Source organism: Sphaerodactylus townsendi, linkage group LG16, assembly GCF_021028975.2.
Source record: "Sphaerodactylus townsendi isolate TG3544 linkage group LG16, MPM_Stown_v2.3, whole genome shotgun sequence".
Taxonomy (NCBI): Eukaryota; Metazoa; Chordata; class Lepidosauria; order Squamata; family Sphaerodactylidae; genus Sphaerodactylus; species Sphaerodactylus townsendi.
The window spans coordinates 9,889,174-9,909,743 of NC_059440.1; the positions used below are offsets into that span (position 1 = coordinate 9,889,174).

The window sequence follows — 20,570 nt, forward strand, 5'->3', positions numbered from 1 at the left end:
TCAATGTACGCAGAATCAATCCCTCACTTCTTAAGTGCTAGATTTCAAGAGGTTCAATGAATAGAAGATTGTTTGGAGTGAACTAGATCTGCACAAGGAGCTGAGTGTGAGCAGGGAGGGGCAAGCAATTAAAAATGAAAACGAAACTTTGAGCAGACTATTCCACAATTGGGATTTTTTTTTCTGTATAGCCTGAAGTGTGTCATGTTATCCTCTCCCTGGAGAAGAAAATCTATAAGGGCATCGGGCCATAAAAGAGACCAAGTATGGAAATCTTTTTAACGCAGTTCCTCTGCCTGTGGGCAAGGCAGACATTGCTCAAAAATGAAGTTTTCATTCAGCATGAATGAGTCTTTATGTAGGAAACCATGACTTAAATCAAGTCTTGCTGACTAGTGGTTTAAATCAAGATGTTGCTCTGTGCATTTGCTGAAACAGAAAAAAAGCCAAGTTTGGTTAAACTTTAACTTGCAGTCTGATGTGCAATAAAAATTCTTTAGCTTTTGTATTGATTCGACTTGCACAGCCAATCAAATTAATTCATCATTTAAAAAACAAAATCTGGGGAATTCCCAGGTCCAACTTGGGCAGGGGTGGGCAATTATTTTTTCCATGGGGCCGCATAAGAAACAGAAAATATTGTGGAGGGCCGGGCCAAAAGTCAGGGGGGGCGAGGCGCTTTTGAAAGCCCCGCAGAAGCTGGCAGCCAAGGCAACCGGATTCTGTGGGGCTTTCAAAGATGCCTCGCTCCCCAGCAAGGCAGGGGGGCCAGTCACGGTCATCCGGTGGGCTGGATGTGGCCCGCGGGCCTTATAATGCCCAGGTCTGAACTTGGGGGATGTCACCCCCATTTTTGCATAGCTATGACAGTTTTATGGCTCTAGAACAGAGGTGTCCAACTGTGGCGCTTCAGATGTCCCTAGACTACAATTCCCATCCGCCCCAGCTGGCCATGCCAGCAGGGACTGATGGGAATTGTAGTCCAGGACCATCTGAAGCGCCACAGTTGGACACCCCTGCTCTAGAATCCCCTCCTGGGCGAAATCCTTATGATCCAGTCCCTGCAGCCCTTGTGCCATATGTTGAAGATATTTTCTAGGACAGCCCCTGCAGAACTCTAGATTGTCAAGCAGGCTGATTTTATCGATGCTGTTTGATGGAGATGTTGGAGATATTGATAAGTATCTATTACCTATAATAGCCAGCTAAAATCTCCACGTCCAGAAGCCGTCTCCTTCCAAGAATCTCAAGCTAGGGGCAAACAAACTTGAAAGACCAGTCCTTCTTTCCTTTTGTGCTAACTTCTGTAAAGTATCTAGCTGGGTATGGTCGAAGACATAGTTCTGGATTAGACAGGCCTGTGGGTATGATCCAGCAGGACATTGTTTAACTGTTCTGCTCTGGCAGGGGTCCCCAGCCTTTTTTGAGCCTGTGAGCATCTTTGGAATTCTGACACGACGCGGTGAGCACAATCACAAGATGGTTGCCACAAAATGGCTTCCAAAGGAGGTGGAGTCGACCACAAAATGGTTGCCAAAGCTTACCTTCAGTCAGACTTTTGAACATTCTTCTGCTGTGGTGGCAACTACTGCCAAAGTAACGTTTTGAAAAATATTTGCAGCCCGTTAAATCTCAAATGACCTATCAGAAGCCTTGCTGGACAAAACCCTCACCTGTCCCCACCTACTTTCTATAACAGTTGGTGGGCATTGTGGCACCCACGAGCATCCTGTTGGGGACATCTGTACTGTGGGTTCTTGGTGGTGGGTAAGAGGTTCTGGTTTACAAACTGCCTTAGAAATGTATTGTTGAAGGCTTTCATGGCCAGACTCAATTGGTTGCTGTGGGCTTTCCGGGCTGTGTGGCCGTGTTCTGGTAGATCTTGTTCCTAACGTTTCGCCTGCATCTGTGGCTGGCATCTTTAGAGGTGTATCACAGAGAGAAGTCTGTTACACACTGTGTCTTCTCTCTGTGAGTTCTCTCTGTGATACACCTCTGAAGATGCCAGCCACAGATGCAGGTGAAACGTTAGGAACAAGATCTACCAGACCACGGCCACGCAGCCCAGAAAGCCCACAACAACCGGTGCTTTAGAAATGATTATTGTTTTAGTGCCCATGTAGCTTTGGGTATAGGTGTATGAGAGGAATGCCAAGAAACTGTCTCCTGTGGTCACGGTGGTTAAAGTGTGTTAAGGGGTAATTAATTAGTACAAATGGATGAGGGGAGCCCAGAGGGAGGGGCAGGTGAGAGGGAACCTGTTTCAGACCTCCCTGTGCTATTTTAATAACTCTTCTTTGGCCCTTAACCTGTCGGAGAGATGAAATCTTGTCCGGATTTCTGCCTACAGGGTGTTCTCTCAGACAAAAGGCCCCTCCTGCAGCCCGGCAGAACCGCAGGCTTTTGAAAGAGCCACTGTTTCTCCCACACCCTCGGTAGAATTCTGTTCGTAATTAAAACGACTGTGGCTAAATAGAGGGCAGCTTGACAAGATCCGAGCCCCTACCCTTTTCTCTGCGGTGTGGCTAGATGACGGCACTCCTGCATTTGAAGGGGAAAAGAGCCGTGTGGCTCAGACAGCGCAAGGAAGCGCTTTCCTTCCCCTTGGCCACAGAGAAGCCACGTTTCTTTGCACTAGAGCTGCAGCTTGCTCCCAGCCAGGCGCCAAATCCGCAAGGGCTCTCAGCTTATATCTGACAGCTGTTTAATAAATTTCGGACCCTGAATGGTCAGAAATCACCCTGCTGCAGCAACACATTGGAACTGTAGCCTGGGCGTTTTTTTCCACAGACGAACACCTACATTGGCACCATTTGGCGTGGGCACTTGGGCTGCGGCGTTCGGCTTGGACCAACCAAGTTTGGTGCTCATCCGAACTGGGCCAGGGCCTTCTCAGCCCTGGCCCCTACCTGGTGGAATGAGCTCCCCAGTGAGATCAGGGCTTTTCCACCAGGCATTCCCATCTAGCCATCCGGCTTGACCGCTTGACCGCTGTCATCATTTGCCTCCTGTGGGTGCAGTAGGGGGGTGGATTTCTACTGGGATTTGGAAAGTGCCAGTCACACAATCCAGCAATAAAGGAGTTAATTGTTTCATGCTAATTAGTTAGTGAGGTCAGAAGTTAGTGACCAGGTAATTGATACCTATTGGTCAAGCAGCCCCAGCATGAGCTACATGCAGTCCCCCAGGTAGGCATTAAATATATATTCTTTGTTACACTCCGCACGTGCTCAGTAGTAGCTTTTTGTTAGCCATGTAATAGTCAATTAACAAGCTCCATGAAGGAGCCAGCTAATCAGATAGTTTTTTCTTGTTTTGTTATTCCAAGTTACCCTTCCCCTTTTTGTAACTTAACCATTTTTCTATAAGCGACTGCCTCTGCCTCATTATTGCACAAACCCGACTCTATGAACTTACAACAATTTCCTGCCCCCTGTAGTTTCTTTTACTGCTTATGGTTTGTTGTTATTACTGCTGATCTGTTATTGCTTGCTGGTGTTTGTCGTTGTTTGCCGCTTGGAGCCCTGTTGGGGAGGGCGGGAGATCAATATAGAAATAAAATACTGCAAAACTCTACCAGGCACCCCTGAGCAAGTTTCTGTCTTTCATCCCCCTTGCAAAACTGCAGAAAAGATGAATGCTGTTTGGAGAATATGCTTTATCCCCCGAATTAGAAATCTGGGTGGCCTGCATGATGCACAAGCTTTGCTGATCAGTGAATATCCCTGCGGCGCCATGCCAGCGACCCCAGAAAGCCATGCAGGATCAATACCCATGTGTGAACACGTGTGCTTGTATTGCCAGGCACGGAGCTTTCAAAACGCCATTCTTCTGTTCCGATTGTGCGTGCAAACGTTACCAAATGTTGAGCTGGGGTGGTTGAGGGAGAACAGTTTGCTTTTGAGACAGTTGGGATGACCGTTTTCTGCCAGTTAATCTGGGGAGGTGTAAGTGGTTGTGCGGGGTTGTCCTATTATAAGGTTTGTCTTTTTAATATGTTTTCCTAGGCTTTTAATTAGCGGCTTGCTCACCTTTAATTAGCAAAAACTACCTGCAGATGCCTGGGTAGGGAAGCTTTACAAGTTGAACAGTCAGGTATGTGGTTCTTTCAAGCCGCCAGCTTGCCACAAACGAGTGCTGTAGATGCGTGCTGGCGATAGGCTAATACGGGTTTTGTGAGCTGTCTCCTTTTTGTGAGCTTGTTTGCAAGGCTGTGCGTTTCATGTTTTTACTTTTTGTTGCAGAGACGCCGGTGGGATCAAGAAACTTGGCGCCCGTGGCTGCTGATTCCTACCAGGGCATCTCCCGAGATAACTTTCCACCATGTTTAATTTGATCAAAAAGGACCGAGAGGGGTCCAGGAGGGAAAAGAAGGAGAAGAAAGAGAAAAAGGAACGGATGTCCGCAGCCGAGCTGAAGAGCCTGGAGGAGATGAGTCTGCGCAGGGGCTTTTTCAATATCAACCGGACCTCCAAGAGGGACTCCAAGAACCGGCTGGAGATCTCCAACCCCATCCCCATCAAGGTGGCCAGCGGCTCGGACCTGCACTTGACCGATATCGACTCGGACAGCAATCGGGGGAGCGTGATCTTGGATTCGGGGCACCTCAGTACGGCCAGCTCCAGCGATGACCTCAAAGTGGACGACACCACCTTCAAGGGGTCCGTGCTGCAGCGGGCGGCCAAGTTCGGCTCGCTGGCCAAGCAGAACTCCCAGATCATCGTCAAGAGGTTCTCCTTCTCGCAGAAGAGCCGCGACGAAAGCACCTCGGAGCCCTCCACGCCGTCTGAACACTCGGCTGCCCCTTCTCCGCAGGTGGAGGCGCGGACGCTGGAGGCTCAGCTTGCCAAACAGGGTGTGGCCCCGGGGCCTCTGCGCCCTTCCATGATGTCTGCCTCCCGAGCCAGATTGCCCGAGGTGGTCAGCAAGAGGTTCCCAGCGGATCTGAAGCTCCCTACGGTGGTGCCCCCGAAGCCCCCGGTCCCCAGGCAGCTGGAGCTGCAGCGGCGCAACACGGGGGACTTTGGCTTCTCTTTGCGGCGCACCACCATGCTGGACAGGACTCCGGATGGGCAGGTCTACAGGAGGGTGGTGCATTTCGCAGAGCCGGGGGCCGGCACCAAAGACCTCGCTCTGGGCTTGGTGCCAGGGGACCGGCTGGTGGAGATCAATGGCCGCAACGTGGAGAACAAGTCCCGGGACGAGATTGTGGAGATGATTCGGCAGTCGGGGGACACGGTGCGCCTAAAAGTGCAGCCTATCCTGGAGCTGAGCGAACTGAGTCGCTGCTGGCTGAGGAGTGGGGAGGGCCTTTGTCGAGCAGCCTTTGATGTGAGTATTTGCTTTATTTGTGAGCAAAGAGAGGGATGGGGTGGCAATATGGGGGGGGGGTCTGTTTCTCTTTGCAGCTGGGCCAACAGACCTCATTTGGAGGTCCAGTGTGCTGGTGTGCTGGGCTGCATTAGTGCACTATATTTGTTTCAAGTTAGGATGTAGGAAAAAAGGTTGATGTGTAACAACATAAATTAGGAACAAACCAGGACAGTGTCCAGAAACTGGGGAGATTTGCCCTCTGGATTGTGGAAAGTCAGTTCCTGCTGTCTGTCTGTGCATCCAGGCCATGAGGTTGCCTTTATAGCACAATCTTATCAGTTTCCAGCTACGGCAGTAGACCAGCTCATACGTGAAAATGGACTTTTGTACTCACGGGTATACAGAATAATGACCCATCTTGGAACTAAGGCAGTAGGTGTTTTTACACGCACGCACGCACGCACACACACACGCACGCACATTAAAAGAAAACATTTTTATATAGAAGAGTGACATATGGAGCTTACTTTCATCTATTAGCATCTTAAACTTTCTTCATTAGTCATTCTGTTTTAAGTTTTTTTCAGTCCCAAAAAAGAAATAAATAAAAAAATTAACATTTGTTTTTTATCAATTTTTTTAAAGAAAATTATGTTATTGTCTCAGACCTTGATCTGTATAGTCCCCCAAAAGATTCCAGAGGTAGCCGATGTTTTGGCCCTCTAGCATGAAATAGAGTGTCAGTATTCCACGAGGGCGGTTGTGTTGGTGAACCGGAACCAGTTCCTAAGACTAGTATTCAGGGGCAATTCCTTCTATTTCTCCAGGATGTTCATGATTTAATACTCTATCAGCCTCGATGCCACCATGGCCAATTGGCCATGGTGGCAGAGGCTGATGGAAATTGTAGTCCATGAACATCTGGAGAGCCGCAGGTTGCAGACCCCTGGACTAGATTTATTTGGATACCTCCTTCCACCCCAATTGGAGACCTTCCTACATCATGTGAAGAAGCAGAACTGTGACTGTCGTCAACATTTAGGGGAGGTGCTGTTGTGGTGTGGACTGGGGCCAAAGGGGAAGGATATAGGTTGGTTGTTGTGGGTTTTCCGGGCTGTGTGGCTGTGGTCTCAGACCACAGTCCAGAAAACCCACAACAACCAGTTGAACCAGGCTGTGACAACCTTCAACAAGATATTGGTTGGGTTGGTTGAGTGACTTGCAAAAAAATGAGCAAGGTCAGTCTCTGTGGCTGACGGTGGCCTTGCTGCCATGGCTGACTGTTGCTTTGATGGGCAAGGGATATTTGCAGGTGCTTTAGGTGTGCAAAGAAGCAGACCTGATCTTCGGGGTAGTGTTGAGCTAAATAAGGCCTGAGCACTGAAGGGACCTGTAAAAGAGGACACATCTCTTCTAATATTGAAGCGACAGGAGGGGGAGGCAGATATGTGACTGTTGCTTGAGTGACAAAGGGTCAAATGCATCCTTGACTGCGGAGAACACAGGTGAGTCCAGGTAACTCGGAGCCAACTTGATAAAAACAGTGCTATTTAGATTTTCTCCTAAAAGATCGTGGCTGGTCCCTAAAAAGTTTATTTGGGCAAGCTATACGGAAATGTGAGAATGCCTAACAATGAAGGACTCTGATTTTTAAAATAGGTTTGTAGAGAAGGGAGGAGAAGCTGGGAACGAGAAATGTGCTAGTTGGTCATTTCTGTTGGGAAGGCAGAGAAGGGCCTCTTCTTCTTCAGTGGGTTTGGATGGAGAATGTGGTGGCGAAACTGACCTGGAGGGAGCCGTTGTGAGAAATCTTTTCGGTTTTTCTGTTTCCTGAAATGCCAGCACCATCCGATTAGATCTAAGCTCTGAAGAACAGGAATGCTGGCAACGTCTCAGTACTTGGCCCACAATTTCTCTAACTCTGGAAGGAGCAGTGGTGATAGTGCCCTCCTTGCTCCTACAGGAGGACCTCTTCTACATCTCCATTCAAAACACTTTAACGGCCAAATGTCTGTAAAGTAGCACGGTCCCCGTAATAAAGGCCTTCTCCATTCTATCTAAGATGAGGAGAGTGGGGACGAGGCTTGCGGAAAGCCACCCAGGAAATTTGTGGCTGAGCTAAAATTTGAAGTGAGGTCTACACCTCCTCTTAAGCTTTCTGTCCATTGCTTAAATATTTCAGGAAGGTTGAACCGTGCAACCCAAATGCCTCCCCTCCTCCCCTCCTCCCCCAGTACACTATTTTGGGAAGAAAGGTAGATCTCCCTGGAGCACAAAATATATCATTGAAATAAAATCACATTTCTAATAATACTTACTCTGTATGAGACGTTCAAGTGATGAGGTGGAACTTTGCACTCTGGCATCTTTTGGTCCCTTCTGGCTCTTCCTCGCTAGTACCAGTGGGCCTGTGTCAGGACCTTAACTGGTTTCTTTCCAGCAAACATTTGGTTCTCAGCAACGGCTCAGTAGTTTCCTTCACATTTTGTTTGATTGGATTTCTGCACGTTGCAGCCACCAATGAGTTCTTGCATTGGTTTGAAGCGCTAACAATTTGCACAAAGGTCTGCTGGATGGAAAAGGGGTCAGGGAGAGCGTTGTGAGTAAAGTTAGGGTGCACATATGAGGGACCAGCATAGCTTCTATCCTAAGGGCCTTGTCATGATCATTGACATCTGGGAGGAGGAGGAGGCCAACATCTGGATTTGGATCCAGACATTGTGGAGGGATGCCTGTCAGCTGTCAGCTACGTTCTGCCCTCTGTTTGGCCCTGCAGTTAGGAATGGGGATCTTGGAAAAGTCCACCAGTGTGGGGTCTTTAGCAGGAAGGAGTAATTTAATTCCTTTATCTACTGTGAACATCCCCACTCCCCTTTTTCAACTAAATATCCTCCAGGACACAGGTCTTCCTATTTCAGCCGACATAACCTCCAGAGTACTAAGTTTCACTTGCTGCTTCAGGTTTTGTTTGCTCCGGTTTCCAGGTCCGGGGAGATCTGGCGTGTAGCTGTTTTGATCTTCCCTACAAATCTGTGTGCCTGAACAGGAGCACTGCCCCACGGAGGGATTGTGTGTGGTTGCGGGGTGTGCATCATATATAAATAGCAATAAAGACTCTGAGTACCTGCAGGGAGGCAGAAGCGCCGGCATAATGGGTAGATGACCCACATTCTGTTGGCTGCCCCCAGTTAGTGACTGAGCCGCGCATGTATTGCTGCTGTACCTCAAAACCTCTTGATTGCCCAGTTTCTGAGAACATCTGGCATAAAGAAACCCATTGGTGTATTTCTTCCTGGCGTAAACTGTTGGGAAGGGATACTTATATATAGTGTAGGCACCGGGAGGCAGGATTACAGAACTATGAGGCACTGGAAGTCATTCCTTTTAGACTTCCTGAAGTACACACATGTAATAAGAGGCAGTGGCTTAATCCACCATCTGGAAGGGTGGGGATAAATGCCCCGGGCGGGCATTTGAATCCTCAGTTGGAGCAAAGTGTGGAGGCCCACAGGTCGGGCCTGCTGCAAATGTGTTCCGACTCACTGGCAGTGGCTGCTAGTTAGCTCATGGGTCCCGTTAGTGTCTTCTTTTTACATTCAAAACAAGGAGCAACCGGAGCTTCCCCTGTACACTCTTCCTGTCAGCATGCAAGGCTGTTCTCCAGTATCTACCTCCAAGTATGGACTGGAGCTTCCCCACTTTAGGTATCGTCCTTGAGACCTGGGGAGATATGCCAGGATCAGCGATTCTCAACCTGGGGGTCGGGACCCCTTTGGGGGTCGAACAACCCTTTCACAGGGTCAGCCTAGACTCTCTTGCATCAGTGTTCTCCATCTGTAAAATGGACATAGGGTTGTGGTCCCCACAACGGGAGGAACTGCATGGCTAAAGGGTCGCGAGCATTAGGCTGGGTTGGAGAACCCCTGTGCTATGGGTTTAAATTCTACCTCTGAAGCACTTCATAAACGGCCTGGCTCAATTGTTCCTCGGCAGCTCGCGCTTTCTCACCAGGCCTTTCTGGGGAGTGACTCACGAGAGCGGTGTTTGCGGGATCGCTGGGGAGTCTCCGAGGCCCCAGGAGGTTCTGGAGAGGCCGACGTGCCGACATCTGCAGCGTCTGCACAGTCCTGCATGCCTCTCGTGTGTTTTTTGTTTTCCCGTGACGGTGGTTTTTGCTGTTGGCTGCTTGTTTTCTAGAAGCTGCAAGCTGATCGCGGGCAGCACCTGCTTTGACAGGCTGATGAAGTCAGCCGTTCTGGAACAATGGCTCCCGCTTGGGGGGAGAGCGGCAGCCGCCTCCACCCCCTGTGAACAAGGCTGTTCTGCTGAGGACCCATGCTCTTGTGGCATGGAGTGACCTAAGAGGAGCACAGACACCCCACGCCAGTGTGCAGGGCGGTCTTACAAAGGCTTGTCTCCTCTCCTCCGCCCTTTCTGTGCTTTGTAACGGAGGGCAACAGGCGTCCCTTTGTGCCAGCGAGGAAAGAATAACCGGCTTTTTCTTCTCGGGCTCTTGTTGACTCCAGATGACAGCTGGAACCTCCGGCATTAACCGTGCTCTGAGAGCTGTAGGCACTTGGCAGGACTGGGGCGTGGATCTCTATCCGTTCACGCCCCTGCTGTGATTGTCTACACCCAAGATTCCCAAATGCTGCTGAGCTTCCTTCCTTGTATCCTCTTGGAAAGTTGCTTCACAGTTGTTTATTTTTATTCTATGTGTTCGGTGGTCCGCCTTTCTCGCTGGGACTCAAGGCAGATGACCCCGAGGGAGTCTGTGCAATCAACGCGATGGGACATTCTATAAACGGTGCAATAGGATTAAGAAGAAGAAGAAGAGTTTGGATTTATATCCCCCCTTTCTCTCCCGTAGGAGACTCAGGCTTACAATCTCCCTTCCCTTCCCCCTACCCCCACAACAAACACCCTGTGAGGTAGGTGGGGCTGAGACAGCTCTAAAGAACTGTGACTAGCCCAAGGTCGCCCAGCTGGCATGTGTTGGAGAGCACAGGCTAATCTGCTCCACCAGATAAGCTTCCACAGCTCAAGTGGCAGAGCGAGGAATCAAACCCGTTTCTCTAGATTAGAGTGCACCTGCTCTTAACCACTACACCACTGCTGCTCTCAATCCCAAATATAGGTTGTTGAATTAAGGTTGTTGAACCAGCCACAAATCTAACAACAGAACTGAAGCACAGTAGAAGTATAAACATGACTTGTTAAATGATGCAAAATTATGCAAAATACTACTTACAGCAAGCTATGCTCAGTAGTACAGTGTATAGAGTTCTTTTGCCAACGTCACAGCTGACTTATGGCGATCCCTTGTGGGGTTTTTAGAGCAAGAGACGATTGGCCATTGCCTGGTATTCAGGCCACCTGGTATTCCTTGGAGGTCTTCCATCCAAATACTATAGTCTGTCTCAGAAAATGATGTTAGTAGGATTGTGTATTCCTCTGCCACAGAACATGCTGACCTTCTTCGTTGTAGGATGCGCTGCCTGGGTCCTTGTGCCTATCAAGCCCTGCTCCCCACCCCCATCCGTTTGAAAGTTTGAAAGTATTCTGTTTAATTAAAGCTCTTGTTCAGTTTAATTAAAGCTCTGTTTAATTAAAGCTCGTGAAAGTTTGAAAGTATTCCGTTTAATTAAAGCTCTTGTATGAAAGTACCCAGTTTAATAATGCACAAAATAATGGTTTTGACCAAGGCAGCACATACAAAGGAATGATAGTTGTCATATTCATTTGGGATTATACTCTAATGCGGAAGCATACAATTTTTGTGACAATTTTTTTGCATCTCAACTGACCGTACTAGAAGAAGAGTTTGAGCTGTGGAGCTTATCTGGTGAACTAGATTAGCTTGTGCACACCAACACAGCTGGGTGACCTTGGGCAAGTCACAGTTCTTCTGATTTCTCTCAGCCCCACCCACCTCACAGGGTGTTTGTTGTGAGGGGGGAAGGGACAGGAGTTTGTAAGCCCCTTTGAGTCTCCTTACAGGAGAGAAAGGGGGGTATAAATCCAAACTCCTCCTCCTCTTCTTCCTCCTCCACCTTGTCTTCGTCTTCCTTCTCCTCCCCCCTTCTCTGGCGTCTCTGCAGTCACTTCTGCCACCTCCCATTTTTTTCCAGATACTGGATGACCCCCTCCCTTAACTCTGGGATTTGCCACATGCCTCTGTTCACATAGGGGTGCAGCAAGAGAAGAAATTGTCCCCAAAGAGACGGGATGGCAGGACTATACTCCTGCAAGGGGGGGGTGGGGGGATGATTTGTAATCTTATGATCCATGAGAAAAACTCTGCAGATAGAAAATTGGCACACTGGGGAGGGGGCACGAGCTGAGATCTCCATTGTTGGCGTGTTGGTCTTCGCTTGCGCGCTTTTCCTTTCCACGCGGAAGAACATTCAAGAGTGGTGTCCTCCGATTGTGGCCCGAAACAAGGACAGTTGACTGCCATATCATCTCACGCCTCGTTCTCTTGCGTGCGCAGACCGGGCTTGAATCTGGGGCCTGCGTGTCGCTGTGGACTGAGTTAGTTCCGTCATCTGGATGGAGAACGGTCCTGGTGGGCCACTGACTGGATATAGAAGAAACCTCACCTGCCTTTCGCCTCTTGTTGAGCTCAGTTCTTCAAAGGGTTTCAGTTCCCTTTACCGGAGAAGCCGTGCCCTCTGATGATCGCCAAGGAGCCCGTGACCCAGTCTTTGGTCGGCTTACTCGCTACTCCTAATCAGCGAGTTCGAGGTTTGTAACGACTCTCTGGCTTCGATCCAGCTCTCTCCTTGGCGCATTTGCTGCTGTGCCCAGTGACCTGAAATGCTGTTTCCTGCCCTGATGGGCAAATTAGGAAACGGGCTCTGCTCCAAATAGACGTTCTTTGATTGTTAAAGCAGCAGACGTGTTTAAATGGCTTTGTGGATCCCGCTGTCACCAGCGGCGCTGACATGCCTACACGGCTGCTGAAAATGGGGATGGTTTCCCTCCAGCCAGTACTAATAAACCTCAGTTTATGCAATGAGAAGAAGAGTTTGGATGTATATCCCACCTTTCTCTCCTGTAAAGAGACTCAAAGGGGCTGACAATCTCCTTTCCCTTCCCCCCACCCCCCAGCAGACACCCTGTGAGGTAGGTGGGATTGAGAGAGCTCCAAAGAACTGTGACTAGCCCAGTGTCACCCTGCTGGCATGTGTGTTGGAGTGCACAAGCTAATCTGCTCCGCCAGATAAGCCTCCACAGCTCAAGTGACAGAGCGGGGAATCAAACCCGGTTCTCCAGATTAGAGTTCACCTGCTCTTAACCGCTGCACCACGCTGGTGCCCCCCAGTACCTGTCCACCAAGTGTTTTTAGGGATTGGGTGGGGTCAGATAGGACTTTTGCCCAGCAAGGCTTTTGATTGGCTATTGGAGATTTAATTGCTATGCTGATTTAAAAAAAATATTGCTTTGTTGGCTGCTGCCCTGACAGCACAAGGATCTACACCAGAGGTCTGCAACCTGTGGCTCTTCAGAAATTCATAGACTACAAATCCCATCAGTCCCTGCCAGCATGGCCAATTGGCTGATGGGAATTGTAGTCCATGAACATCTGGAGAGCCGCAGGTTGCAAACCCCTGATCTACACGGTGTTACTGAAGTTAAACTGTGGCAATCGTTTTGTGGCTGGCTTTGCCTTCTGTGGCAGCCATTTTGTGGCAGCCATTTCATGGCCGCACCCACCATACCATGTCAGATTTCAAAATGTGTCCACAAGCTCAGAGTTTAGGGACCCCTGCAGTATCATCTTTGGGGGGGTTCTACAGCGTTCCATAAAAGCTCTTGCCAGATTGCCGGTGGTGTGAACAGTTTTGCCTCCTGGCCTTGTAAGGCAAAGGAATTTGTGGCGCTGTCTTTTTTCATCTGTTTCATTTCTTTTTTTAAAAAGTTGGGGGAAAGCACAAGAAGGGAGGGGTGATTCAGAATCTAATAACTACCGAAAAGAGAAAAACAAACAATATATATTCTGCACGCAAGTTTCTATAAAAGATTTCCAGATGTCTGAAATTAAGTCTGTGCACAATCGCTGCCTAAATGCCATGCGTTCAAAATATTAATTAAGTGGACGTAGCCTCAATCTGTTGATTTATAGGAGGTGGGCATCTGTCTCTCTCACGTTGTAATACTAGTCGTTTAGCAGCATGACATAGTGGTTATTAACATGAACTCTAATCTGGAGAACCGGGTTCGATTCCCCACTTGTCCACAGCAAGCCTCAAGGTCACCATGGGCCAGCCACAGTTCTCTCAGAACCCGCTCAGCCCGCACAGAGACAGACAATGGCAAACCAGCTCAGAATATTCCTTGCCTTGAAAACCCTATGAAGAGCAGGGGAGTGAATTCTCTTATACTCCAGATAAGCAGGATCATACTTTAACAAGTCTTCTTCCCCTAGCATGGCCAATTGGCCATGCTGGAAGGGGCTGATGGGAATTGTAGTCCATAACATCTGGAGTGCCAAAGGTTCGCCATCACTGCCCTATGGGGTCTCCATAGGTTGCCTGTGAATTGATGATGTATGTGCAGGGTCATCAGCCACACGGAGGACGCTGTGTCTTTAAGAGTCCTGTAGCTGTACGCTTGTAGCCGATTTTGCTTTTGTTTTCAACCCCTTGCTTGTTTAAGCTAAAGGGCTTCCTTCTTGTCGAAGGCTTTCGTGGTCGGATTCCGCTGGTTGCTGTGGGGTTTTCTCTCTGCGATACACCTCTAAAGACACCGGCCACAGATGCAGGCGAAACGTTAGGAGCAAGATCTATCAGACCACGGCCACACAGCCCAGAAAGCCTGGCACAGGTGTCAAACTCACGTTCCTCCAGATGTTATGGACTACAGTTCCCATCATCCCCTGCCAGCATGATGCTGGCAGGGGATGATGGAAACTGTAGTCCATAACATTTGCGGAACGCGAGTTTGACACCTGTGCCAGGCTTCTCTTTTCTTCTCCGTTCTGGGCTTGGCGGCCCCTGCCAAGACATTACCTGGGATCTTCTTCAGCCCGCTATCCAATAAAGGGATCAAGAGGCAAGGGCAGCCCAATGTCTTGGCCCATCCCTGCCACCTGCCAGCAGGTTGTGAACTGTCCTGTGCTCAGCTTAATGGGCTCTGACTTGCAGTTGCATCCCTGTTCACCTCCCTCCCTCCCACCCACCCGCCCCACCTTCCTTTTGTTCAGGGGACTGGGAGGGTAATGAGCTTCCAGGCTGCAGCAAGTGTGATGGCGGCTGCAGTTGCAACGCATTTTTCTTCTTCCACGTCCGCAACCGCCTAGAAGAGAAGAAGGGATTTTGCAAGGAAGCTGCGGATAGACGATGGCGGAGCGGCTGCTGCTGCTGCGGCCGTGGTAGATTTCGTGGTGGGTCTACCCCAGCGGGATGGCACGTTCGCCGGACAAACCAGTCACTGTTTTTGGAGCGGGAGAAGTCAAGGTGGCAGCGGGACCTCCTCCTCAACCCAGAAGCGCCTTCCGTGACGGCGTGGGCCACGTGGCTGTGGGATGCTTGGGCACTCGGCTGCACCGCCTCACCGCGAGTGTGGAAAAACTCAGCAGGGAGTTTGCGGCTCAGGGGGCGCGTCTTTCGACCCTCGAGGGGCAGATGGCCACCTTGGAAGATACCCGGGAGAGGTTCTTATCGACCGAGAGAGAAAGCCGTCAACAGATCAGTAAGCTGGAGACGTGACCACCCTGGGAGATGATGAAGGGAGATGTAACCTTCGAGACCGTCTGACCCCGTATGTCCCAGTTCGGCCTCTGTGCTCTGCAGAGGCAAATCTACTGGTGGTCCCCAGCCCCGCAATGATGCAGCTAGCCTCCACTTGGGCCAGGGCTTTCTCCACCCTGGCCCCTGCCTGGTGGAACACTCTTCCGCCATCTGTTAGGGCCCTGCGGGACCTTGGGGAGTTCCGCAGGGCCTGTAAGACTGAGTTGTTCCACCGGGCTTTTGGAGAGGCTGGCCGTGGATTGTCCACCCCCTCCTGATGCCCTTGATACCAACAGGGTGCACCATCTACGGCGATCTTCCAATCCCCTCCCAGAGAGGGGGGGAGAGAGGGTCCGGGTGCCCCTTAATGCGGGGTTAGATGTTATATTATGCTGCTACTGTTTTTATGGATTTAGAGCATTTTGATTTTTATTGTTATATTGTGTTACGTTATGGTTTGTTTCATTGTACACCGGCCTGAGCCCTTTTGGGATAGGGCGGTCTATCAAATTTAGCAAACAAATAAACAGACAAATAAATAACCTCACGCTACTTCGTGCTTGCTTGTGGGGGTTTGCGTATCCTCGTCTCACAGCTGTAGGCTTCGGACAGATCTCCCCTGACTAAACGGGAGACTCGCCCTTGGTGAAAAAGGTGCTTGCATCCAGATGCTTTTGTTTTTTAGAAATGAGGGCCTTTCCGGACAGCAGCGCAACGGTGTGTTTCATTCCCTCACCGGTCCCAATTCATGCAACGTTCCCCCCCAACAACGCAGGTAGATATATATTTTTTCCTGGAGAACAGCCCTAAAATGTTTTTTTCAGCCAAAATGCCTTTCTGCTTGGGTTTTTAGAATAGCGCTCCTTGGCCTCTGACCCCTGGGAGCAGTCGCTAAAAACGCCCGTGGTATTCGAAAACTCGGATCCTGGAAGCAGAATGCATTCCACCAAGGCCGTTCGAGCAAATGTACTTAATTGTATCCTTCATTCTGGGCGAAGAGTCTCAATGGCTGTTGTCTTTTGTTGCCAAATACGTGCACTCGGCTCCCACCGAGGAGGAGGGTGTCTGGCAGAATGTCTGCACAGGAGCACGGCCTGTGTCCCGATTTGATACTGGAGTTGCAGATGTGGACGTTGAAGGAGGCAGAGGGAGCGGGTGTCCTGTGTGGGATACTGAGCCTAAAACCCAAGGAGGCAACGGGCTTAACTCTGATAAGGGTCAAAGGCACCTGGATATGTTTGTAGGGTACGAAGAGCTGATTTATCTTGGCTGCCACGGCAAGCTAGAGGCTAGGGTGCCGTTGATTTCTAAGCCTCTCTTGCTTCTTCACTGGCAATTCTATGTCTTGGATGGGGGTTGCTTTGTGCATCTTAACATAAAAGGCTGCCTGGTCTGAAGAACCTGCTAGCTGCCGGCCGGCTTTCCAGTTTCCTGAAGTTGTGCCACAAATTTGGCTGCCAGGCAGGGCCTTTCCCACACCTGGAAAGGAGAGAAAGCAGCCTCACTTCATCATGCCTTGGGAAATCAGGACAGACCTGAAGGGGTGTGTGTTCCTTGCAGGTAATAAATTGTTCTAGCCAGAGCTCCCGTGAGGGCTGAGATGAGGGGCTGATTTACGGTTTGAGAAGGATCCTGCCCTCTTTCATTTCCAAAGGAAACCCTGGGGTGCAGACCTACTGAGTCCATGTCTCCTCCAGCTGATAGTGCTGGGATCTTCTAGGAAGCTCAGGCTCAAATTCTCACACACCCTGGAAGCTTTCGGTGTGACTCAGGGTCCGTCACTCTCCGACTCACCGATCTCTCAGGATTGCTGATTGGAGGACCAGATGGGACTCGGAGGGCCATGTTGTAATTAAATCTTTGAATAAATGTCTGAATAAAGCATTTCTTGTCCTGTGTTGTGGAAAAATAAGGAATTGGTTTTGCAGTACGAGAGAGAGAGAGAGAGAGAGAGAGAAAGAGAGAGAGAGATGGGCCCCCACTCTGCTCTTCCCCTCCCCTCTTACATTGCACCCGGCTGGGGGTCAGAAACATTTCCCATGAACTAGAACAGATAGTTGTGAAGCCACAACAGAGGCAAGATGATTGCTGTAACCGTCCACGGTGGGAAGTGCAGAAATCCTTCTCTTTTTCCCACTCCTTCACTGTTCAGTATATGATAAGGGAAGAAAACGAAGTCAGATGTTACTACTTATCAGTCACAGGCCTGTTTGTAGCCATTGGCTGGGAGACAGAAGGGCGGGTGCCTGTTTCTTTCTCTCATTCGGGCAGAGCAGTGGCTAACTTGACATCCTTGACTGTGCAGGGGGTTCTGCCCAGTGTGTTCCTTGCATCGATAACACTTCTTGGGCCCACAGTGTGCGTCCTCTGCCTGTGTCGGGATGGACTGTATTACTGGGGTAATTATTTTGGGCTCAAACAGCTCAGTGTGCACCCAGGTCCCCATTCGACATGGCGCTTTCATTAAGAACGAAAAACGAGAGAGAATCTCAGAAACAAATACTCTTTATTCCTTCAGCAAGATAAAATGCAGGGAGAGCAAAAACAAACAGCACTTCAATATAGTCATGTAATCCGAGCTAGTTCTGCCCTTGGTTCTTGTCTGCTTGAGAGGTACCCGGGGAATCGAAGAGGAAATAAAAGGTAAAAAGAAAAATATACGTTGCCATATTCTGAAGGGAAGAGTCTGTTGGGGAAGGAGAAAAAATTCAGTGCCCAGGGGAAGTTCCTGCTAGTTCAGTTCCCCTCCCACCCCCCCCCCGGCCCATCTTGATAAATCTGGATTATTTTATCCAAGCCTCTGGTGGTTACGTCAGAGGGTCTTTGGGGGGAACATGAATAACAGGAGCCCTGGGGGGTGGGTGGGGGAGCAGTTTAGCTTGCAATATGTTTAGGCATTGATAAACATGAGTCAGCTGAATATGTAACCTAGAACACACCCAGACAGTGGCAGGAATAATTTAAATGCCCGTAGTGTCTCCTTGGGGGTAGCTTAGAGCAGCAGATGAGAGGTTGCACAGTCTTAGCGGCACGCTGTTCCAGTTTACTTTCACTCCTGCAGTGTTCTGTAGGTTGTGTGGAAGATCCCCTTTGGCTGAAGGATTGTCTCTTAGGGATTGTCTCATTGAGAAGCCCCCACCCCCCCGAGCTTCTGAGGACCCCTGCCCCACTGAAAAGTGCTGTGTTCTATCTGCATATTTTGTCTCTGTAAACCGATTAGGAATTAGATGGAATTCAACAGCTGGCCGGTTCATCTCCAGTATCCCCACTTGGCTGCTGTCTCCCCTTCATGAAAAGGGGACCTGGGAATCTTTGTTTCTGCACTGCTTCCTCAAGCTCAATTTTCTCTGTTAAAACAGTGCATTTTTTGAACGTTGCATATAATTTCTGTGAAACAAACGGCTTATTTGCATGGCAAGCCAAAGTGAAGGATCGTGGGCTGGATTTTACCAGATTTTCTGCTCCATTTCTGATTCTCACTGCAGCTGTTGTGCTTCGTGGCTTTTGCCAACCTAAGTCTCATGGTTCCTGGTGTAGCCTCTATGACAGTGGTGGCGAACCTATGCCACGGGTGCCAGAGGTGGCACTCAGAGCCCTCTCTGTGGGCACGTGCAAACAGAGTGCCCCCCCCCCCACACATCTAGGCTGGCCTGGGCCACTGGGCTCGATTATTAGCATTAAACCTAAGACCTAATTTTGGGGAAGCAGTGTAGGTAACCCTGTTAAGTGCTGTTAAACCCCAGGGATCCTGGAGGTTTTTTGGTCATCTTCTGGGCGTGGAGCAGATGTCACTGGGGTGTGTTGGGGAGGGGGTAGTCTTGAATTTCCTGCATTGTGCCACAAGTTGGATTAGAGAATTCTGGTGGTCCCTTTCAACTCCATGTTTCTGTAATTCTGTGACTTCAAAGAGTGTTAAAATGTGTGATTCACTGTTGGAGGATGTAATAATGGCCCCAAGCATAGACAGTTTTAAAACGATAGAATCAAGCATAGACAGATTTATGGAGGTCCGTCAGTGATTGTGAGCCATGGTGACTGAGGGGAACCTCCCCATTCAGAGGCAGTCAGCCTTTGAATCCCAGTGCTGGCAGATCATGTAAGCCAAAGGCCATAGTAACTAGTTGGCCACTGGTGGGACAGGATGCTGGATTAGATGGACTGCTGGTCTGATCCAGCAGGGCTCTTCTTAAGTTCTTATGTGTGTCTGTATGAAAGGAATGGGAGCCAGTCTTGCTTTTAGCTGTGGGTAGTGAGGGGATTAGTTTTAGGAGAAGAAGAGTTGGATTTATATCCTCCCCCTTTCTCTCCTGTAAGGAGACTCAAAGGGGCTTACAGTCTCCTTTCCCCCCCCCCCCCCCCCCAAATGCTTGCTATCGGCCGGCCAAGAACAGTGAAGGCCCTCACTCCGGCCACTCGGAATCCTGTCCAAACACTGTTCGGTCTTTCCTGGTTTCAGCAGGGATCGTCCACCCAATTTCAAGCATATTTTCCCAATCATAAGGACTCGCTTTCTGGCATATATATTATATTTTTTAAAAAGCCGAATTCTGCATCTGGTGTCACATAGTGTGGCTTGTCTGTGCTCCTCCTGAATTGCAACACATGCGCAGGGTGAATCCTGTGGCTCAGAAGGGTTTCTGTGCTCTTGGCATGGGTGCTTGGAAAGGGGGGGGGGTCCTGTGGTGTGTGCCAGACGTTGGTGAGGGGTGGAGTGCAAAGGCAGGAAACAGCTTCTGAACCTTCGGGGGGACAAAAATCTTTACAGACTTTCCAAAGAGGAATGATTGGAATCTGCTGTCAGAGCAGAAACCTTTAAGCTGCCAGCAAGCCAGATGTTTTGTGGGAGGGGCTGTGTCCAAGGAACTAGATTCCAGAGGCGCAGCAGGGCAGCTGAAGGATCTGGGATTCTTCACCGAAACATTGCTTCCCCTCAACTTCCCTGAAAGGATCAGTCCCTCTGCAGACTGCTTTCCACGCCTGCTCTTCTTTTTGCTCAACACAGCCTCATATCTTCGGGGTTTGTGGGAGGGATGCTCGCAGCACTGAAGTATTTCGGGGAGGGCGGTTAGGTCGTTTTTGGGATCTCTTTCCTGAACTCTGAATTCTTTCGTGATTTGTTGATAGGGGAGGCCTCTAACTCAGTGGCAGGATGTAAGGAGTCAGGCATTTGTCACTACTGAAAGATGCAAGTAGTGGTTTTATGAGGGTGTGGGGTGGGCTGGGTGGAGTGGATCTCCATCAGATGCTTTTGGGGGGGGGGTGCACTACAAACCTTCTAGGGCTCATTCCGCACATGTAGAATAATGCATTTTCAAACTGCTTTTAGTGCTCTTCAAAGCTGTGTGGAATAGCAAAATCCACTTGCAAACAGTTGTGAAAGTGGTTTGAAAACGCATTATTTTGCGTGTATGGAAGGGGCCTAGGAAACAGAGCTGAAACAACTACAGGAAAGGTCAGCCAGAATTACGAGGGGGCCAACGCTCCTTGGCAATGAAAGGCTTTTAAAAATAGAAAGTATTTATC

General features: G+C 49.5%; 1 protein-coding gene across 1 annotated transcript in view; it reads left to right on the forward strand.

Annotated features, from left to right (window-relative positions):
• The window catches only part of MYO18A (myosin XVIIIA), a 132,601-nt gene that overhangs the window by 7,379 nt on the left and 104,652 nt on the right, over nucleotides 1–20,570 (forward strand). Inside the window, exon 2 of the mRNA XM_048518590.1 lies at nucleotides 4,245–5,331. Coding sequence (XP_048374547.1) covers nucleotides 4,324–5,331 — 1,008 coding nt within the window. The 5' untranslated portion in view covers nucleotides 4,245–4,323. The remainder of the gene's footprint in view (nucleotides 1–4,244; nucleotides 5,332–20,570) is intronic.